At 50.5% G+C, this 22,729-nt stretch overlaps 1 protein-coding gene across 1 annotated transcript in view; it reads left to right on the top strand.

Annotated features, from left to right (window-relative positions):
• NPC1 (NPC intracellular cholesterol transporter 1) overlaps positions 1-22,729 on the top strand; it is an 847,233-nt gene that overhangs the window by 638,560 nt on the left and 185,944 nt on the right. Inside the window, exon 18 of the mRNA XM_069620902.1 lies at positions 7,694-7,884. Within this exon, the coding sequence (XP_069477003.1) occupies positions 7,694-7,884 (191 nt within the window). The remainder of the gene's footprint in view (positions 1-7,693; positions 7,885-22,729) is intronic.

Here is a 22,729-nt window from a genome sequence, read left to right as displayed (position 1 = left end):
GGAGAATACAGAGGAAGATCAGGCGATTTGTGTCAAATGCAGAGAACATAAGAAAAAAGCTCAAATCTAGACACAAATGTACTTATTAAGTATTTGATAAGAACCCAAATCTGTAAGGGTAACAAACTATAGTTGAAATGCATCAGCAAAGACTAAAACAATAACTAAAAGAAAATAACACTGTAAAAATGCATACAGAATTAGAACATTCAATAAGGTGAGTAGAACCACAGGAAGAAAAAAAATCAAGATTTGGCCAACATTTCTTTAGTTCCCAAAAAGGTAGTTACTGAAGGAGAGGTTTAGAGTTGTAGAAGTGGAGGGCAGCTGCTGAAAAATCATATTTCGGAATTTGGGGTTTCTTGGACTTGGGGGATGTGCAAGGTTAAGTGATCTCGGCTGCATGCAGCTCGAACCTCTCCCAATGCTAGAAAACAGAGTTACAGAGTTGGTGATTGATTACGCCAGCAGGGAGAATTGCTTAGGCCCCAAACAAAAGGAACATTTTCTTCCCAAGCTGAATGTTAAACTAGCTTGGCCCATGTTGGCCTTAATAAGGAGAGGTGTGTCCTTTCATGAAGTAGTGCCAGAATCAATGATGCAAAGAATTCAGTTTAAAGATGTCATGTCTGATACTCAAGCAAAAAGAGTTCAGTTTAAACATAAAGCAGGATATAGTCTCCTTAGATTAACTAGTAATAAAAAACTAATTTCATTTCTGGATGGCTCCTCTGGAGTGACTCTCAGTACCTGGATACCCCAGCCCCAGCAATCCATGGGGGATGGCTGTGGTTTTGCTATCCCTTGCACAGTCATGTGCAATCTTGACATTTTCTCCCTAGGTTCCTCTTTGAGGCCTTCTTCTCTGGAGTCAGATGAGACAAATGCATAGGCTACCCGACTTGCTTTCAAATCAGGGCGGCCAAAGTAAATAGGGTTTGGGCAGCCCTGGCAAGTCTGGCCTCCGTCTGGTAGGTCAGATAGTGTTGGTGGGAGGGACCTTCTTCCCCACTACAGAGGCTAGCTGGCTGCCTTCCACCTGTTATTCCTGTTGTCAATCAACACTTTGCTTACACCTCCTCCTGCTCCACCTTGTCTGCTAGGGGTATCGTATATTGGTGGAATTCTCCCCCTCCTTTCTATCCCCCTCCTTTCTCTCCCCCTCCTTTCTCTCTACATCAACCTCTCTCTGCCCCCTCTCTCTACACCCACCTCTCGCCACCCCTTCTCTGCACCCCATACCTCTCCCGGCCCCTCCCACTTTTCTCTCCTTGTTGCGTTTTACCTACCTGGCCTTTCAGGTTGTGTGTCTTTCTCTCCAATCCTAGAAGCTGGACTCTCTCTCAGCCACTGCAAGAGGGGGGACAGAGCCAGAACAATTCAGCATCACAAAATACCACCGACATGGAAGGGGTTTAGGGAGTACAAAAGGCCAGACGGGATGATAGGTGGTGTGAGAGTTTGGAACAAACCGAGAGAAGGTGGAAGAGCGATCTTTAGAAGTGGAAGAGGGTTCTGTGGAGGTGGCTGGTGGAGAGGAAAGGAAGAAACGTTTTGGAGGAAAGGTGATTGGAAGAAAGAAGAAGTAAAACATCTGCCAGAGAGGAAAGAAGGGGTGATTGGTAGAAGGAAAGATGTCTCGCAGCAGGGTGTGATTGCTGGGACCTAATAGTTGGAGCAGAGCCTGTGACTGAGTTGGGGGGAGGAACAAGGTAATGAGGAGAGGTACACACCAAAGGTTGGGAAGTGAAACATCCCAGAGGCTGTTTCACTCTAAAATACCAGAAGTTATATGGGGGAGTTGTGCCCTGGAGGTTGGGCTAGAGAAAGAACACTTTAGGATTGGGGAGCGTGTCACCCGGGAGGTTGGGGAAAGAGGAGACCCTACTAAGATGGAGGAGAGAGTACATGTTGGTGAGACAGAATTCTTTGCAAATTAATATTTCCCCATGAGCTAAAGTGTGATTGTAGAGCCTCCTGATTGGGGAACCCTCTCACAGAACAGGCATTTCGAGCTGTGTTCATCCTCCTCAGATGGGCTCTTGTATTCTAGGCTCACTTTGTTAAAGCTGTTTGCCCGCACCTCCCCACGGCCACACTATATGTGGTTTGGCAAGTATACTTTTGCCAGAGCGCCTTGCGTTTAATACATTTGGTGATTGTATATGGTTCTTACTCTTACGTTCCGTCCCCTTTGCTCCATACTGCATGGGCGTCCCTTCCAAGGAACGGAAGACAGAACCTTTTTCACCAGAAAAAACCTTCTTCCCCTTTAAATTTAGAGGTGCACGGGGGATGCTGCCCTGACTCTGCCCTCCAACGCTACACAGCTGTCCCTTTTTCCGCGGCGACGGGCTGAATTCTCCATCGCTCCTAGGCTTGGCTTCAGGCCATGGAATTCCATGCGCAGATACTTTGTCTCTTCTGTCTTTTTATCATTCAGGTACTCTGTCCTCAGGCGTCACGCTCCTCCCTGGCGTATGTTGACTTCTACAGGTTTCAGCAGGTGTCCATCCTGCGACAGGCCCTTCCCGACTAAAGACCCCCACGCCCTCTGCGTACGGTGCCTTGGCCCAGACCACAGCTGGCAAGCTTGTACCGCATGCAACGCGCTTTCCTCGAGGTCTCTGAAGAACAGAATTTCCAGGTGGAGGGAGCTCTTCCAGAGATCACCTCAAAAAGGACCTAAAGGACTTTGTCTAGCATCGATCCAGGTCCAAGGTAGGGCGGATCTTTTCCAGTGCACCCCGCAAGGGAGACTCCTTCCCAAGGACTCGCCCGCGCAGGAGGGACCACCTTGGTCCTGATACCAGCACAAGTACTGAGGCTGAATTAGCTACCGGGCGACAGGTCGAGGGGTCAGTAGATCCTCCCGGTGATAGTGCTGAGGGACTAGAAGGTTCTTTTACCGGGTCTTTGCCCGAGGGGCTACACCCTAGTACTGGCAAGATGTCTGAGGGGACGCCTATACGCAGTTCTACCGGCAGATCCGCCAAGGGCAAAATGCCTACTGGGCCTCGGCCCGAGTAACAGGGTAGGACCCATGGTCCACACTAAGAGTCCTGGATGGGGCGGGGCCAGTGAGCTGAGCAACACGATGCAGACATGTGGAAGGCAGCTTGACAAAATGGCAGCTGTACCACAAAATCCAGACATCTGGCCGACACCTCTCCAGGGAAGGCAGCAGGTGGAGGAACTTGTGTCAAGGTGGGACTGGTGTCATCCAGGTATGTGGCCTACAGCTTATCCTTCCTTCGCGCAAGGCAGGTTTCTGCTGCGTCCATATGGGCAGGGTAGGCAACGGCTCCAGCAGCCGCTAGCTACCCCGTCAATATCGCCTACCACCACTCTGACCTGTGAGGACAGGTTCTTTGAACGGTTCCTCAGGCTCATGAAATCTCCACGGATGGGGCACATCCTCAGGGATGCCAAGTACAGGTAGATGGAGGGGGATATACTCTTGCTATCGCCTCATCCTCAGCCACACTCCTCGTTGATCGCTGTGGCATCACTATACTCCACGCCTCTGTTGTCCTCGGCCTCCTCCTCTGCGGCGCTGCTAGGCAAGGAGGAGATGATCTTGGAGGCGTACGGGAAGAAGCTGTATTCCAACGCATCCTGGCACCTTCATCAAGCCAACGCGGATGCCATGCTGGCAGCCGTTAACCAGAGGCTGTGGTGGGAAATTGCGGATTTCCTCCCAGAGTTTCCGGCACAGAGCCAATGACTGCAGCATTGGCAGAGGCCAAGATGGTGGCGCAGGACATCATGGAGTCCACTGTGGCCCACATTGACACCTCTAGCCGTGCCATCTGCATTGCCACGGACATGAGAAGAACGGCCTGGCTCTGTACTACGAAATTCAACCTGGATGTCCAGGATCGCAACTTAGATCTTCCGTTCGAAGGGGGTGACCTCTTCCATTCCACAACGGATAAGGAGCTGGACAAAAAGAAAAACAGCTCACAAACGACCAAGTCTTTATCCATCTTGACAAAGACCACGCCCAAAACGTACACCCAGTCACAGCAGCACTCGGACAAGTGGCATACCTACGGAGTGTTTTGTGGCTTTCAAGAGCAGAGGTCCAGGCAGCCTGACCGTTCGCCGACTCAACATCGGCTCAAGCAACAATAAAAGGGGGGGATAAGGCTTTTTCCAGTCCCCCTCCTCCGCAACGGCCTCAGAGGGAAAGAAGGCATGACACGCCCCTCCGGGTCTACGTGTCTCGAGTGGGGGGCGGCTTGCCCTCCATGCACATTTCTGGCACCAGAATTTTGCAGACCCCTGGCTCCTCTCTGTAGTCTACATGGGGTACCACCTCCTTATCCCAGCCTCTCCTCCCTCCTCCCCTCCCACAGGTTGGGACAGCAACTCTATTGACAGAGATCCGGTTGCTCGTACAGAGCCAGGCAGTGGAGGAAGTCCCAGCCTCCCAGCGAGGCTTGGGCTTTTACTCCAGGATTTTTGCCATTCAGAAGAAGAACCAGGCGGGCCTGAGAGTTGTGCTGGACCTTTCCACCCTCAACCTCTCCCTACCTCTACAAAAATTCAAGATGGTTACGCCTGTTTTGATAGCGGAGACATTGTGCAAGGGAGACTGGATGTGCTCCCTGGATCCGAAGGACGCGTACCTACATGTCCCGATCTGGCAGCCCTATCGTTCCTTTCTACGATTCAGGATCATTGGCTACCATTTCCAATACAAGGTGCTTCCTTTCGGCCTCCACTGGGCCCCCAGGGTCTTTAGCAGGCAGATGAACACAGTGGCAGCCCTCCTCAGGTTGCAGGGCCACCACATCTACCCGTACCTCGACGACTGGCTCGTTAGGGCAACATCGCCGGAAGCAGTGCACCACACTCCCCACGCTCTAATGAACACACTGCACGAGCTGGGTTTTTCAGTCAACCTCAAGAAGTCGCAGCTGCAGTCCACACAGAGACTGACCTTCTTGGGTCTCATTTGGTACACGTGCTCCGAGAGAGTTTTTCCCTCAGAGGGACAAGATCACGGCCCTCAAGAGGGCCACTGCGCACTTCCTCAGCAGAGAAGTTACCTCGGCTGGTGGTACCAACACCTACTGGGTCTCATGGCAGAAGTCCTCTTGGCCATCCCCCACACGAGACTCAGGATGAGGAGGATACAGCTGCACTTGGCAGCCTCTTGGAACCAGGAGCGAGGCTCTCAGTCAGAGATGATCAACGTTCCTCCTTCACTTCACCCGGACCTCACATGGTCATCCAGGGACGACAACCTGCGGCTGGGCAAGCCTTTCCGGCAACCTACCCCCGCTGCTCACCATCACCACAGACTCCTCTCTGGAGGGTTGGGGGACACCCTGGACAACCACTGCGTCCGCGGCACCTGGACCCGGCAGGGGCACTGAAGGCGATCTGGCTGGCTCTCCGGGCCTTCCTTCTGGTTATCGTGGGCAGGGTCGTCCTCATTCAGACGGACAACTCGACCAGCATGTTCTATGTCAACGAGCAGTTACCAGATCTCCCCCCTGCTGTGTAGGCACGCAATCAGCATGTGGGAATGGGCCCTGGAGAACATCTACCTCACGGCTGTCCACCTGCCGGGAAAATCCAACCTGGAGGCAGACAGGCTCAGCAGACTGGGTGCAGACAACTACGAGTGGCAGTTGAACGACCTAGTACTGCAGGAAATCTTTTACAAATGGGGTCACCCCCAGGTGGACCTCTTTGCCTCACGGGACAACAGGAAGTGCCAACTGTTGGCTTCCTGGCAATGTCAGGACCAGGGCTCACTGGTAGACTCATTCCAGATTCGTGGGAGGAATGACCGCATACACCTTCCCGCCCACACCACTGATACACAGGGTGATATGCAAGATCAAGGAATCTTGCCACCTCAGCGTCATTCTCATAGCACCATGGTGGCCAGCCAGGCCGTGGTTCTCGGAGCTATCCAGCCTCTCGCAGAGGCTGCCCATTTGCCTCCCGACGGGCCCAGCACATCTTTTGGTGCAGCAGGGGAGCAGGGTCATCCACCCTGCTCCACAGAAACTAGCCCTCAGAGTGGTTCCTGAACAGGTCATGCTAGGTCACCTCAGCCTTTCCCAGGCTAACTTAGAGATCATACAGAGTGGCAGGAGCAAGTCTACCAGGGCCCAGTTTAAGAGCAAGTGGACCAGGTTCTGCCACTGGGCAGACTCTAAGGCCATCAACCCCCTTGCATGTACCTTGTACGACGTGCTCTCCTTCTCGGCGCACCTCGCCCATTCAGGCGTACAAGTGGACACTTGCCGCACTTACTTGGCAGCCATTAGTGCGTACAGAAACTCGGAAGAGATTTGTTTCCTCTTCTAACCCGATTTAGGAAACCTTTGACGGGACTCGCCCGGCTCTACACGCCTATCAAGAGGCCACACCCCGTGTGCGACCTCAACATAGTTCTGGGTGCCCTCGAGCACAAACCATTTGAACCAGTGGCATCCGCGGACATCAGACTGGTCACCATTAAGACGGTCTTGCTAGTCGGCCTCACCTCGGCTTGCAGAATTGGCGAAATCCAGGCGCTGGTCGCCTCAGAGCCATGTACTACATTTCACAGGGATAAAGTAGTCCTGCGGACACACCCAGCATTCTTGCCCAGGGTGCCTTCCGCATTCCATCTGAACGAAGAAATAGTGCTACCTACATTTTTTCTGAGCCCAAAGACGAGGCACAGAGAGTCGGCGAACCAAGACCGGGGTATCGGGCCAATAAGGCCTCCAGAGCCGTTGGATGGTCTCGGCCATCAAAGAAGCTTACGAGGAACAGCACAAGCCACTGCCGACCAACATGCACTCCCACGCGGTCAGAGCTAAGGCAACGCCCATTGCTTTCCAGCGGCATGTCCTAAGCAGGGCGGCCACATGGGCCTCCCTTTCGTCTTTCTGCAAGCACTACCGTTTGGATGCCGGTTCTAGATCGGACCCGGCTTTCAAACAGGCGGTTACTTAGGAACCTGTTTGCTTAAGGAGGGTCTCCTCTCCACCCTGGGGCTACACTGAGTTCTAATCGCCCGTGCAGTATGGAGGAAAGGGGACGGGACGTAAGAGTACTTATAAGTTACTACCGTAGTGACTAACGTACTTAGTCCATAGCCCCCTTTCCTCCATACGTCCCACCATCCTCCCCCTAATAATACTGGTGTCATTAGGCAATGGTAAATCTATTGTCGACGCGTCTATGGGGACTGAGGAGTGGCGCAGAGGGTGGCGTCAGGGCAGCGCATGCTCCCAGGGCCGCACCCCCTCGCGCACCTTTAAATTTAAAGGGGAAGAAGTTTTTTTCTGGTGAAAAAGGTCGCCCATGCAGTATGGAGGAAAGGGGAGTAAGGACTAAGAGTACGTTAGTCACTATGGTGAGTAATTTATGACCGTTTCCTACAGCTTCAAAGCTCTGTAATTTGTTTACTTTTATTACCCACTTGTGATATTGAATTCATGAACGTTGGTAGGATGTAGTGTTTTCAGTGGGCCTTACCAGGGTATCGAACCCATGTCATATGGAAACATCCTGTCCTTAAGGAGAGCGTGTTATATGCACTATAATGTATGAGTATAAGGTTATAATTAATCACAGCACGTTAAAATAAAAATTAAAATGTGTGAATGCAGTAAATCAAGTTTGCAATGTTTATCATTTTTACATTTGACTACATTTCCCTGCGTTCCCTCATTAGGATTCCTACATGTTGGACTATTTTAAGTCTCTTGGAGAATACCTGCACACTGGCCCCCCTGTGTATTTTGTGATAGAAGAAGGACATAACTATACCTCTGAGAATGGGCAAAACATGGTGTGTGGTGGAACCGGCTGTAACAACAATTCTCTCGTGCAGCAGGTCTACAGTGCAGCGGAGATTAGCAATTAGTAAGTAAAGCATGTTCAGTATTATTGTGCCTATTGCATTACATGTGTAGTTTGCCTTTTGAAAGCTATATCTCAATGTAAATGGCCGCTTTAGAAGGACAGCAATAGGAATGTAATGTATTCATTTGATGGGGACGAGGGGGTGTTTCAAGCTCTTGTAGTTTGGCCTGGTCCCCATAAAAGGGGAAAGCTAGTAGGTATTCTAAGGTTATCATTGTTTTAGTGTGGCTAGGTGTCCTCTTGTTTACTGTACAGAGAAAACTGCGCAATAAACTCCCAACAGATGCTGTTGGTACTCTTGTTCAGAGGAGAATTGCCTACCATTTCAGTGCTGGACTGCCCCAGGGCAGGACAAAGACTGATAAGCTTGGGATATTTCTTCTCTGTGAAAGATAGTGAGTTAAAGACTCTGGGTAAGTCTCTCGGAACCAGGGCTAATGTCTGGCAGAGAGACTCCCAGGACCCCCCTTGTCAATTTGCATATTTAAGTAACTTTGGGTCTCACCCTAAGTTATTAGGGGAATCCAGACGTGGACCCCTTGCTCACTATTCTTAGAGAGGCACAGCTCCTCCCTACTGATGGGGTCCAAACAGACAGAAACACGTGTCTGGGGATGCTGTTGGTACTCTTGTTCAGAGGAGAATTGCCTAGCATTTCAGTGCTGGACTGCCCCAGGGCAGGACAAAGATTGATATGTTTGGGATATTTCTTCTCTGTGAAAGATAGTGAGCTAAAGACTCTGGGTAAGTCTCTCGTAACCAGGACTAATGTCTGGCAGAGAGACTCCCAGGACCCCCCTTGTCAATTTGCAGGATTATTCTTTGGGCATGCGCGAGGAGGAAGGATTTAATGATAATTTACTGAGTTGTTCTTCACCATTGCACAAGGGCGGTGATGAAGTAGGCTTTTTAAATTCTCATTGCAAATAGCATCTTTTTTGTCGCCCCATTTTGTTTTGCCCTTGCAAAGATACCATCTTCTGTTTCAAGGCGATTCCTTAAAGGTTAATTTAAGGGATTAAAACTTGCATGAATTATGTTGTCCCACTTACCTTCATTTTGTAATGTTAGTAGACACCAAGCAAACCCACTTGGGGGGTTCTGTTTTGCAGCAAAACATGTCTGTCTGTTCCAATCAGAGTTTAGAAAATTCAAGGACAAATACCAGCTTGGATTAAATATTTCATGTACAAATTTGCTACCACTAGGGCATTGCTCATTCTGAGAAACCACATACAAACACGAAAAAAAAAATCTTTGTGTGCAAAAATAAAACCCAAAACCTATATATATATATATATATATATATATATATATATATATATATATATATATATATATTTTAAATTCCGAGTTAAAATTAACCGAGAGTAGACGGGATTCTTACAACGCTTTGCAGTCTGTTAAACAAGTGAGTCGCTCTTAGCTGCAGGTGTTATATGAACTTTTTCAACTTGATTCAAGCAAGAGTATTATTTCGATATTTTCCACAAAATGGCCCGAATGAATGTATCAAATAAGCCCAAATCATTTAGTGAAGTCTGGGCGGGGGAGACAGGGGTCTGGGGGGTGGGGGGGGTCATCTAATCTTCTGGGAATATGTTGTAAATAATGACTTGAAACAGGTAATGTTACATTTTACAACACGACATTCAGAACAAAATGGGAAACAAAAGCCCTTCAATTTGCAATTGGTTATATAGCGAGCGCACTCATGAACAAGTTCAATAGATGCCAGGTCAGCAACAGTACAATATTTTGCAACACGTTTTCCTCCTTGCTGTACCCAAAGAGAAAGCACGGGGCCTGTCTCAAGGATGGATGCCAGCATTGCCCTGTAGAATATATGCCAGCTTGTCATGGTAAAAGGCATCGTCATGCTCGCTGTGCACCTATTGCCACTGTAAGAGCGTATGTTCATGCAGGTTGTGCTCAATATGTCAGCATTGCCACGGCTGAATCATGGTCATTCTGACTGGACCGAATCTAGAAGAGCATGGCCACTGCAAGAACACAATTATTCTAAGGTTGCCTGTGCCCACTAAATGCCGGCGTTGCCCTTTGAAAACTGACAACCTCCCCGGCTGATGGTGAAAAGGGGAGAGTGGGTGGTTAGTGAGGGCGCTGAGAGACCGCCCCACTGAAAAGACAAACACATGCACCCTCATTCACACAAACTCACTCAAACAGGTTTGGATACTTTCTTCAACAGGTCATCTATTCTGGCTTGTGCCTTCCCCTCTCTCTCTGCTATGGTGGCATTGGGCGCCTCGGTAGCAGAGAGGTATCCTGCAGAGTGAGACGTCGGGTGCCTCCCTTCACCCCGCCCTTTCCCGTATACAAATCAGCCGAGCGTGGAATCAGCATTCTGCCCACACATACCAATGGGAGGGTGAAGGGGTCTTCATTGAACACAATCAAGACTGTAATGTCAGTCGCTGGCCTCCAGAACTCCTTGCCACCTTGCACAGTGATGCCAAGCATTAGGGTCTGGGTGAGTAGCGGCTCAGGGCCCATACACAATGCTATTCAGGGTGGCTGAGACGCCAGCCTTTGCATGTGTAAATAATCTAAATATACTTCGAAACACTTTGCTTTTGCGTTATGCAGTTGCGTGAGACACTTGGTGCATAATTCAAATCTGTCTAGTGTTTTGCATGACCCACATAGTCCCAAAAAGTGGAGGGGTTGTAGCTGGCCATTCGGTTCCACCCTTAGAAGCGAGCCACTTCCGCTCTTGGGGATAATTGGGTGGCATTGCCTTGATTTAACACGCTTTCTAGAATCGTGATGGAGGGAATGGAGCTGACGACGGAAAAATCAGCTAAAAAATGGAGGAGGCAGCAGGTTAACCCCTGTGGTGTCATGCCGCCAAAACCTGGAACCATCCCCTGGGGGTCAAAAGGCGAGGGGCGGAAAGGCGCCAAAGGCTTAATGGCCCAAAAGCCCGCGAAGGGCAGAACAAAAGAAAATGGGCGGGGGCATCAGGATTTAAGCAGGCGGGACCGGGGTGCCAGGCATCTCGCTCCTGCACTGGGACCCGGTCGCCGCCTCGCAGATGGAGGAAATTTCGTTTCTGCAACAGGACCCTGCAGACACGCCGTGCCGTGAAGAAGGATTTCGTTTTGATGCCGTGCAGTTCCTGATCCAGAGGATGGAAGTGTCCAGTTTGGTGGCGGACCAGGATGCCAGGCAGAGTTCCCGAATCAGAGTGAAGAGGTTTCCAGTTACGGGCGGGTAGCAGCAGCCAGGAACGGGCGGCGGGTAAGGAGCAGTGTTAGGAGAGAGAGAGAGGAATGCGGGGCTCGGCTTGGGGGCTGGGAGCAAGGTATTCCAAGGGCTAGAGCAAGCGCGAGTAAAGAGTGCGCTTTCCCTGCTGTTTTAAAGTAGAGGGCATTTTCAGCAGTGGCAGTGGGCTAAGGAAGCTTGTTTTCAGTATGAGTTAACCAGGCTTGAGTGGCGGTTACCCAAGGGGCGGGTTGACGGCAGCAGGGTACGGCCACGTTGGTCACAATAGGCCTACACCGGTTACAGAGAATGACTGAAAACCGTGCCAATACCTTTCGAACCCAGTTGAAAGTCAGCATTCCCGAGTAAGCATTACTATATCGATAACTGCTTGAAGCATAAATCCGCGGGGGACTCGAGGAAACTCCATTTGTAGGTGCTGAAACAGATCATGAATACTCGAGCACTTTACTTTCCGAATGTAGCGCGGTCTGAATAAAGGTGCAATCACATTTTCAGTCCGTTTAGTAATTTTGCTGACTTGTAGTGGGTACCCGGGAAAGGGTCAACCTGCGTCACGAAGAGGCTGTCTTTTAATACGCACTGGTTAGGCATGGCGGGCGCACAAGCTGTGCGGGAGCATTAAACAGGTATACGGGAACGGGGAGCGGCACGCATGTGCCGCATTTAAGGGCATAGGCTCATTCAAGGTAGGATGGGGCACGGTTACAGGCTATGGTTGAATGGAATTTTGCTGGGAGGATGAGGATGTACCTCACAAAGGTTGTGTGCGCTGAAGGTGTGCGCAGGCACCCACCTAAACGGGGCAATGTACAGCGTTGTAGCGCTGGCATGAGCTGTTTTTCTTGTCTTGCCATCTGCCCCAAACTGAAGCTTTCCAGTACTACGGCAATCCGTGGGGGGAAAGCGGAACATGCTGCTGTGGTTTGGCTCTAACTACTTATTTGAGTAGCTGTATTCCTGTGTTCGAGCCCAGCTCCTCAAGGGTGGAGCTACTGAGTGGAGACTCGGAGCACAAAGTCATAGAGATCAGCAAAGAAAAGCGAAAATCTCGCCATTATTCCGTCGACAACACGGTCTAGAGGGAAGTGAGATTCAATCAGCGTTTAGGTCGTAACAGTAACAGGTGAAAAAGCGTCGCAAAACAGCAAAAGGTGCAGTATTAATTTAGCAGATGTGGCATTGGATATTTCTTACTGTCTGGTAGTTGGCCATCCTACATCCATACTTGCCAACCCTACAGACGTGTCTATGTATTGCCCAGGCTGCAGCTACAGAGCAGTGGCAAACAATGCCTACCAACCCTGTGCGATTACCTTCTAGGAAATATACCCATACGCAAGTGCCCAAGGAGAATGTGTGCACATTAGGGTAATTTATAACGCGCCCATGCAGGAGTGTTCACAGTTTAAGGCATGCAACATGGTCATCGATAACGCCCCCATGTTCGGGTGTTCACAGGATCAGGCAGGCATTTTATGGTCATTGTAACGCGCCCAGGCACAAATGTTCACACGCGATATATGCACACGATGGTCATGTATCACGTACCCATGCACGAGGGTTCATAGTATAAGGAAGGCATATCATGGCCGTTTATAACGCGCCCATGCACGAATGTTCACAGGATGATGTATGTACAGTCTGGTTTTATAACGCTTTCATGCACGAGTGTGCACAAGATATGTTATGAACATTATGGTTATAACTCACCCATGCGCGAGGGTTCACGTAATATTGTAGGCGCATTAGGGTTGTCTATAACACACCCTTGCACGACGGGTCACAGAGTAAGGTATGCACACCAGGGGCATTGGTAACGCCTTCATGCATAAAGGTTAGCAGGATAAGTCAAATCTCCCCGCCCAGGAGCACCTGCTCAGCCGAAGACAGGTGGAAACAATGGACAGCAGTCTCCCACAGGCAGCGGCACAGGGGAAAAGGGCCCCCTGAGGAAACAAAAGTTTCTCCGTTCTGCGTTTGGGGACAGGCGCCGTTGATTGGTTACAGGTGGATCAGGCTGGTTACAGGAGGACAATTTTGTTTTCAAATGTAAGGGGCAGCACAGACATACGAGATGGTGCGGGCAATGGGATCTTTTGTTTGAAGTGTGCCCAGTGACGAAAGTGGTCCTTAAAAGGTCGGAAACACGTTTAATTCATGAAAGGGCTCTGGTAATAATGTTTAGCGGAGAGGCGGCTCAGCGTCAAGGACTCCTTACAGCTCCAAGGTCGCTATTGTTAAATGTGTTCACGATGGTTCAGACTTAAGAAGAAGAGGCCCGCCGATTAACATAACCTGATCGGGTACGGCTTGGGCAGCCCTTTCAACGGACTAGGAGAGAGGCGCTGCTCTTGTTAGGAGGGTATCGGGTGTGCATTCATTGTCTTGGGGTGGAGCCAGAATACAGTTAGCAAAGGAAGCCTCGTTGGCAGAGTACAAACAATGACAGCGTTTTGTTTTGATATTAGGGGATGTTGGTGGGGTATGGCTCGGGTGTTGGACCGGTGGTACATGCATGCCTCATGGCGGATACACCAGCGGAAGCAGAAGCCAACAGTTTTTTTTTTTGCATCGACTGCCCTATGTTGATTAGCCGTATGCCAACGTTTCGACCGCACACCATATGCAGGTATTGTCACGTGGCAAATTCCCACAGCAAAGAACTAAGAGGGGTTCACATTCCCTAGTTGGCTCGGGGCATTTTTCACAAGTGCTGCTACATACGGCTTGCACACTATTACTCAGTATAAAGTGGACCTGCATCATGCTATGCATGCCGCACAGCACGTCCGATTAGGTTCAGAGGTAAAGGAGGATCTCTGGAGGTAGGATAGCTTCATGACAAGTTTCAGCGGGGTAGCAATCTGGAGGGCAGACTGGGCAAACAGTCAGAGGCTCAAATTGTTCACAGATTCACCCGGGTCCTTGGGTTTTGGGGCTATCCTGGGGGGCAGATGGTGCGGCATGGCGTGGCCGAAGGAATGGCATAAGCAAGGGGTCACGAAGGATATCACGCGACTAGAGCGGTTCCCCATAGGGGTTGCATTTAAGTTTTGGGGCGGGCAGCTGCAAAATGCTAAGGTCACTCCATGGTCGGACAATTTGGCGGTGGTACAGATCATTAACACAGGGTCATCCAGTAACCCAAGGGTGCTGAGGCTCCCCAGAGAACTCACCAGAAGTTTGTTAGAGTTAAACATCAAGGTCAGGGCACGGCACATTCCAGGGGTGAAAAAACACGGCCGCTGATTCTCTGTCCCGTTTACAGTACGGGTCCGGGAGAGAAGGGCAGCAGTATCCCAGAGCAGGCACTGCCTGGTTAAAGCAGAGCGGGATGGTAAGGAGACGGGCGGCAGGGGCTCCAGTGTCCCGGAACAGGCACACCATGGTTAAGGTGGAGCAAGACGGAAGATGGTAGGGGCGGAAGTGTCCCGGAGCAGGCTCGCCCTGGTTAAGGCGGAGCAAGTTGGAAAGGTGGCAGGGGCAGAGGTGTCCCAGAGTTGGCCCACCCGGGGTAAGGTGGAGCAGGTGCAGGCCCGCCCTGGTTAAGGCGGAACAGGTTGGAAAGGTGGCAGGGGCAGAGGTGTCCCAGAGCTGGCCCACCCTGGTTAAGGTGGAGCAAGAGGGAAAGGTGGCAAGGACAGAAATGTCCCGGAGCAGGCACGCCCTGGTTAAGGCGGAGCGAGTTGGAAAGGTGGCGGGGCAGAGGTGTCCCAGAGCTGGCCCACCTTGGTAAGGTGGAGCAGGAGCAGGCCCGCCCTGGTTAAGGCGGAGCAGGTTGGAAAGGTGGCAGGGGCAGAGGTGTCCCAGAGCTGGCCCACCCTGGTTAAGGTGGAGCAAGGTGGAAAGGTGGCAAGGACAGCAATGTCCCGGAGCAGGCACGCCCTGGTCAAGGCGGAGCGAGTTGGAAAGATGGCGGGGGCAGAGGTGTCCCAGAGCTGGCCCACCTTGGTGAGGTGGAGCAGGAGCAGGCCCGCCCTGGTTAAGGCGGAGCAGGTTGGAAAGGTGGCAGGGGCAGAGGTGTCCCAGAGCTGGCCCACCCTGGTTAAGGTGGAGCAAGATGGAAAGGTGGTAGGGGCAGAAGGGTCCCTGTGAAGGCATGGCCGGAAGACAGCAAAATTGGGGAGATGGTCTTCAGGTTGTTGCAAACGATATATCAGGCACGCAAAAGATAAGTTAACCATGCCGTTCCCTCCTTTTGTCATTTCACAGCAGCACAAGGAAAGGGGGAACGTACCATGGAGGTAGTGGGGCGCGCAGGCATCTCAAAGGCTAAGGCGAGCTGGACTCAGCAGCAGGAGGCGCTGACGGCCGGCGAGTCAGGAGGGAGTGGCACGGGGTGCCTGGGATAAAGTTGGCTCAGCTAGAGGGGCAGCTATGGAAATTGCTGAGTAAGCGGCAGAAGCTAGAGGGTTGGTAGTACTCTCGGGAGGGAACGACCTGACCAGCCTGGGGAGGGGTGTCCGGCTGGGGGACAGTACGAGCTCATTGCAGGAATAGCAGCACAGTTGGGCGAAACTGAAATTAAAGGGTCGGAAGGGATTCCCCCGGCACAAGGGAAGGGGGCAGAGAGCCAGGCAACAGTTAAGAAGGGAAGAAGGAAGCTGAACGGGGCCGGGTGCAAAATGACAAGGGCTGGGGTTTCCAGCAGAATAGGCAGGGCCTGAGCGATGGGAAAACACCCGAGTACTTCCTATCGGACGGTGGAAACTTGTCCACGAACGAAACGGAACTCTTACCAAGTACTGGAAGGGGAGAAGGAGACAGGCAGAAGGGGAGCCACAGTGGGCGAGAACCCACTCAGTGGCGTGGCGGTGTTTGGGCAACCAAGCACAAATGATAGACTCCGGACGAGCCAGAAGGAAACGGAATGGGTCTTCGCTCTTCCGGACCAGCGCCTCTTGGGGGCCTAAACGGCGGGGGCGTCTGGTAGGGACAAATAAGGCTCAGCTTCCCCCAAAAACAAACGGCGCTCTCCCCACCCACGGACACCTGCACGGGCAGGATTGGAACAGGTACAATGGGTCGGGGGAGTTGGGGGCCTACTATACCAAGTATAGGGGGAAGCAAAGGAAATCCGGCAAGCAAGCGCCACACGGACAGAATGAAGTTCACAAATGTGTACAAATAATTCTGTTGTCATGGAAATAAAACTGCGGCCAAGATTGCCATTTGAAATTCTGTGTCATGCCAATTTGTGGGGATAAGGAGTAATGCATTGGGGTACATGCGCAAAGAATAATTGGCGGTAAAGGCAAATGTACGGCTGCAGGGGTTATGGAGCTGACGACGGAAAAATCAGCTAAAAAATGGAGGAGGCAGCAGGTTAACCCCTGTGGTGTCATGCCGCCAAAACCTGGAACCATCCCCTGGGGGTCAAAAGGCGAGGGGCGGAAAGGCGCCAAAGGCTTAATGGCCCAAAAGCCCGCGAAGGGCAGAACAAAAGAAAATGGGCGGGGGCATCAGGATTTAAGCAGGCGGGACCGGGGTGCCAGGCATCTCGCTCCTGCACTGGGACCCGGTCGCCGCCTCGCAGATGGAGGAAATTTCGTTTTCCACCCACCCACCCACGAAATACAAGCAAAAGAGCAGGAGACCTGGGGTGTTGCTGTCGCAGGGCACCCAGGCCAGGATGTGACAAGTTGGCGGTGTTTGGGCAACCAAGCACAAATGATAGACTCCGGACGAGCCAGAAGGAAACGGAATGGGTCTTCGCTCTTCCGGACCAGCGCCTCTTGGGGGCCTAAACGGCGGGGGCGTCTGGTAGGGACAAATAAGGCTCAGCTTCCCCCAAAAACAAACGGCGCTCTCCCCACCCACGGACACCTGCACGGGCAGGATTGGAACAGGTACAATGGGTCGGGGGAGTTGGGGGCCTACTATACCAAGTATAGGGGGAAGCAAAGGAAATCCGGCAAGCAAGCGCCACACGGACAGAATGAAGTTCACAAATGTGTACAAATAATTCTGTTGTCATGGAAATAAAACTGCGGCCAAGATTGCCATTTGAAATTCTGTGTCATGCCAATTTGTGGGGATAAGGAGTAATGCATTGGGGTACATGCGCAAAGAATAATTGGCGGTAAAGGCAAATGTACGGCTGCAGGGGTTAGACCAGCCTAAGTGGTGGAGGTCCCTCTCTCTAGTCCGGAAAGGATTAAGCCAATTAGCACAACGCACTCGATAGCAGTCAACTTTTAGCACAAAGCAGCTCTATTTATGCACTTTTACCAAAATGATACTTTGAAATCATATTTAATATTTTCTTTGAAAAGTTTTTTCTCTGTCCATTACCTCTGACTGATTGGCTGCTGTTTTGAATTGTGGTGTACCCAATCATGCAACACACCAACTTCTGCAGGGTTTAAGCCTTGAACTCGGCCAGGTTACCAAAAGGCGAGGCGGCCCTGCGAGTATTAGAAGTGTGGGTCCCCATGGCTTGCATTTGTATTGCCAGTGTTGGGCGTGACTAAACAGAATATGGTGCAGCTGGTACATGGATCAACGCTGTAATCTGTTACAACCACGAGTTTTCTTTTCCCCCGAAAAGCGTGCACTATAAACTGAGTGACTTATATGGACTCAACATTTTGGTAGATGAGACACAGTAAGAAACCTTTCACGCTTTTTTATTGGGGTAAGTGTTGAAGCTGGGATTTCAGCCCTAGTCTCCAATATAGGTCTTTGACTGGCCACCTGTCTTTTCAGCTATGGTCGGTAAATCGAGATTAAGCAACCTAAGAAACGAATACATCTTTATAGACATATGTTAAGCAACAATAGTACGATTGCATAGTTATGGTGCCCGTTCTGAATGGCAGTATGCAGGTAACAATGCAAAGAAAACGTGAATATTTCAAAGAAGGTAATGGGTTATTTTGTGACTGCATAATACTCATCAGAAAAGTCAGATTTTGGTATTGAACTGGAGCTTGAAGGGGGATTTCAGATGCAGAAGCCCCCATCAGCTCTGATCCCCCAAATATGTGCGCTAAATTAGGGGGACCTGTTGGCCTTCTCAACCTACATTGAACTGCCCGTACTAATCTGCAGACACAGTGAAGGCTTTTCCGATCCCGAAGAGCAGATGCTGTGGGGGGAGATGAGCAAATCCTTCGGCAAGCAGCTTTAGGTATACATGGCCCATGCCTTATGCCGGCCCTGTAGCAGGCATGGATTGGTCTCTCCTATTCAGTAGTTTAAGACCCATGCCATACGCGGGAAGCGGAAAGGGGGCTCTAAAATGGGGCATGGTCAAAGTGTGCTGGGTGTGGCCTAAAGTAGGGCCAAGTGTCTCAGGCCAGGACCCATGTTTCAACAAATACATGATGAAGACCCTTCAAATGTATATTTTGGTTCACTCAGTATTGTTTCGAGTGGCCTTGTTTGCTCCCAGTCTCCGTACTGTAAATAAAGCTCTCTGGCTCAATTTCTAAATCAAATGCTCTCTGTTCCCCTGCTGGCTGCCTTTCTTTGTTCTGTGCAGATGCCAACAAACCTGTCCTGCGATAATCTGCAGCTATAAACCCCCTCCTCCCATTATCTCTTGTGTTCTTGTTTGCATCCAGTCTGCATACTGTAAATTAAGCTCTCGGGCGCTAGTTTTAAAATAAATTGCTGTTTGCACACTGGCTTGTCGCCTTTCTTTGTTCTGCTGTGCAGCAGCTAATAAACATAATCTGCAGCTATTAGGCCCCTCTCTCCATTGATTTGTCTATGATTTTGTCACAGAATAAAGCCACAAGACAAATATGTTGATATGCACATATTTCCTAGGTAGACAGCAGTCTTTTCAAACTGAAGTCTGTGTGCAGGGTAACATCTTGGACTAATAGAGGTGGGTCTTTTGTTATTCACCTTCTAAGATACATCCAGGGAAATCGCCCAAAACCTCTTTATTATAGTCTGTGAACTACGCAGCTTCCTCAGACACAGGGGCGGACTGGCAAGGGGGGGGGGCAAATGGGCAATTGCCCCCCCCCCTACGCTGGCTGGGCTGTTGCCCCAGGGGTCGGAGCTCCAAAATGTAAAAATACAATTGAAGATCAAATCCTTCAGAATCTAGGCTGCTACAATGGAACTGAGTACTGAAAAACCTGCGCAGATCCTGTATAAATGGGCTGAGGCAGTCGTCTTGTTTTCAGCAATGTTGTAGATGTGCTTACGTGGCCTCTACAGTGTGTGAGAGGAAGAGGAGTCCAGCCTGCTGGGGGATGTTCCTACCACCCAGTAGCAATGTGTGCATTTAAATAACAGATTCTCTGACCCTGGATGGTAATGTTGGCACCACTGCTCCCCATACACAAGTGGGCTGTTACAATCCACAGCAGCTCATCACGACTCCTGCTTGCCAGGGAAGTAAGGATCCATATCTGTTTAAAGTGTGTCCGTGGTTGGATCCTGTACGAATAACACCCCATGTTCTGGTGAATTTCTTGATCAACAGTAAGTCGTATAAAAATTATTTAATAGCACCCTGAATAGCACCCATCGGTGTTACTTATAGTGGTTTTAGAAATGGACACAGTTGACACACATAGAAAAAGGTACTATTCAGGCATTAATAGAAGACTACAAACTAAAGGGGTCGTTCAGAATTGGCCATATTTTTTAATACCGCTGAAGATAGTTACCAGCTACGCCATACTCCGTCTACCAACAACAGAGGTGGTATTTCTGGAATACCTTCAGTGCTACGTCAGAAATACCACCTCTATCAGAGGTGATGTAAAAAGGTTTTTTTAAACATTATTTTCAGTATCAATGTGAAGGTACAAATGGATTATGTACAATAGTGGCTTACATCACTTTTGTTGATTTTCAATTTGCACAAAGGGTCAATTCTGGCCCTGTTATGCATTATATGGTTTGGTGGGGACAGAAGGCAACCAGAAGCCCACCTTTTTACCCCTTAAACACAGCCCTTTTTAGAAACAATGTTCACTCTATTGAAAGGAAGAACCAGTGCTTCTGTTCTGTACAGTAAAAAAAAAAGAGTAAAGAATTTGGGGCCTGTTTGGATTGTTTACCTCTGACTAGAAAGTGTAGGTCTGGCCAGTCTGACCACATCATTGTGTCCGGAAGGTGCTATTTCTGCTACCTGACACCGCGGAGCGGTGAAGCGGAGCTGTGAGGCTGAGGTGTGAGCCAGTCTGACCACATCATTGTGTCCGGAAGGTGCTATTTCTGCTACCTGACACCGCGGAGCAGTGAAGCGGAGCTGTGAGGCTGAGGTGTGAGCCAGTCTGACCACATCATTGTGTCCGGAAGGTGCTATTTCTGCTACCTGACACCGCGGAGCGGTGAAGCGGAGCTGTGAGGCTGAGGTGTGAGCCAGTCTGACCACATCATTGTGTCCGGAAGGTGCTATTTCTGCTACCTGACACCGCGGAGCGGTGAAGCGGAGCTGTGAGGCTGAGGTGTGAGCCAGTCTGCAGCAGTCCGCTGCAGACGCGGAGCCGCGCCCGAATGGAACCCGAGGTACGTCCCCCCGTAGATATCCACGACCCGAGGGCTCTCAACCCCACCCCAAAAGATCGACCCCCAGCAAAGACAGCGAAGTCGGGGTGTGGGAAAGATACGAGTCCGGGGAGAAGGAGGAGCAAGTCAGACTCGGCACACAGACTCCCCACGTCCCCGTCAACATGGGACCCTTTAGCAATAACTCCAAACACTCAAACAGACCCCAGAGGGTTTGGGCGAATATATTTCCGACAAAAATGAAGAAAACGTACCCGAGCCTAGCGGGATTTTGGACGGCACACACAGCTCAGCGGTCCCGCTGGAAACGGGAGGGACGTCGCACGGGCAGGAACGGCCCAGGCCCGTGGACCCAGAGCACCCAGGAGGGGAGCAACGAGAGGAAAGCAGGGCCCAGATGACTCTGGACCAGGGCTTAGGTGGACCCCCCTCAGGTTCGCGTAAATCAACGGTTAGCCAGCAAGGATCAGGATCGCTCAGCGCAGACCCAATGGACGAAGCAAATGGGAGGGCCTGGTCGAGGGACTCGATGAGAGGCGTTGAAGTGCCCGACCCCAGCCGGTGTTTGTGTGAGGGGAAAGAGGTGAAAAAAGCAATGCGGAACACAAACCAGGTAAAAGAACTAACTATGAACGTGAGGACACATCAGTCCCCCAAGAGACCAGACACAATCCCAGAAGCCCGGAGGAGCGCAGCTCCCAATTGCGTTATAGCTACCGGAGGGTTAGGGGAAGGAAAAGAGACAGTGGAAACACTAAAACTAAAAGAAAGTATGAGAATAACCGAACAAAGAGAATTTCTACCACATTGTTCGACACTCGGAGCTAAGTCAAATCCAAGGTGGGAGAAAGACAAAGGGGCCATGAAGAGCTTTACCGAAGAGAATAAACACGGCCAAACATCAAAGTCACCTCAAACTGAAGTGATGCTCCACAAAACCTATGGGGAGGCAGAGACTAGCGACCTAGACGAGGAAAAGACTAGGTCAAAGAGGCACAGCCCGGCAAAAGTCCACGAAGATAAAGGGAAAAGATCGAACCTGGAGAGTGAGTCAGACCTAGAAGCAGAAGCCACAGACAGTGACGACCAACAGGAGCGAGAACTGGACGACTCTAATAAAGAAATGGACGGAGAACAATTGAAGGCGGGTGTGGGGGTCTCAAAAAGGAAGAGAAACAAAACTACTATCCCAGCTATTGCGAGACCCCAAGGAGCAAAGAAAAGAGTGACCATGAGATCTAGAAAACACATGGGACAGGGGGCACAAAATCCAACAAAGGGGCCCAACAGAGGAGCCCCTATTTCTAAAGGGCTCCCCAACCACTTGTCGTTCCAATCGCTCAAATCGTTCTTTACCCAACAACAGAAAAGAAAACAGAGCGTGGACACTGAAATATCAGATGCGGAGATGCTGGAACTAGTATCTGAATCCCAGCCTGCTGAAAAACAGAAAAGCACAGACCCAGACATTAATGTAACAAAAAAAATAGGGTCTCCTAATAGGTCCCAGAATGAAATGACCAACAATCTAACAATCAATCTACCCAAGGAAGCGGTAAAAACAAAAGAGTCGGAGGCCCCCGAAGGTAGACAAATGGACATACAGGGTCAGCCCAAGAGAGACCCCGAGAACAAACAAATGGAAAGCCCCTGCGAGGCAGGCACAATAGTAATAGAGGACAATGACAAAGAAGAAGCGTGTCGATTAGAGATAGAGACTGACAGGACCATGGACCAAACTTCGCAGAAGAACAAGAACAAAGGTGCATCGGGCATGGACGAAACCTCACCTAATCTTTGGCCAACAAAATGATACACCAAGAAGGAAAGAGGCGCTCCCTAGTTTGAACAAAGAGACGGCGGGGAGGTGGGGTGGTTCCCCCAGCTCGGGGAGAACCACTGACGGAGCCCAAGGATTATTAGAAGAAGGGGCCACCTTCGAGTCAGTAGCCCAAGTGAGAAGCTCGGAGAAAATACCTACCCCCCCGAAACAGAGACGACTCAGTGAGATTGCAGCGTCATTACATAACGAATCATCGAACAAGAAAACCAGACATGATCGCTATCATGTCAGCGATGACCGTCGTTTTAGCGCCATTCTGTAAATTATATG

Source organism: Ambystoma mexicanum, chromosome 5q (genome assembly GCF_040938575.1).
Source record: "Ambystoma mexicanum isolate Mex_15411 chromosome 5q, UKY_AmexF1_1, whole genome shotgun sequence".
Lineage (NCBI taxonomy): Eukaryota > Metazoa > Chordata > Amphibia > Caudata > Ambystomatidae > Ambystoma > Ambystoma mexicanum.
The sequence above is the reverse complement of the archived record's forward strand: the minus strand, read 5'-3'. Positions and strand labels throughout refer to the sequence as shown.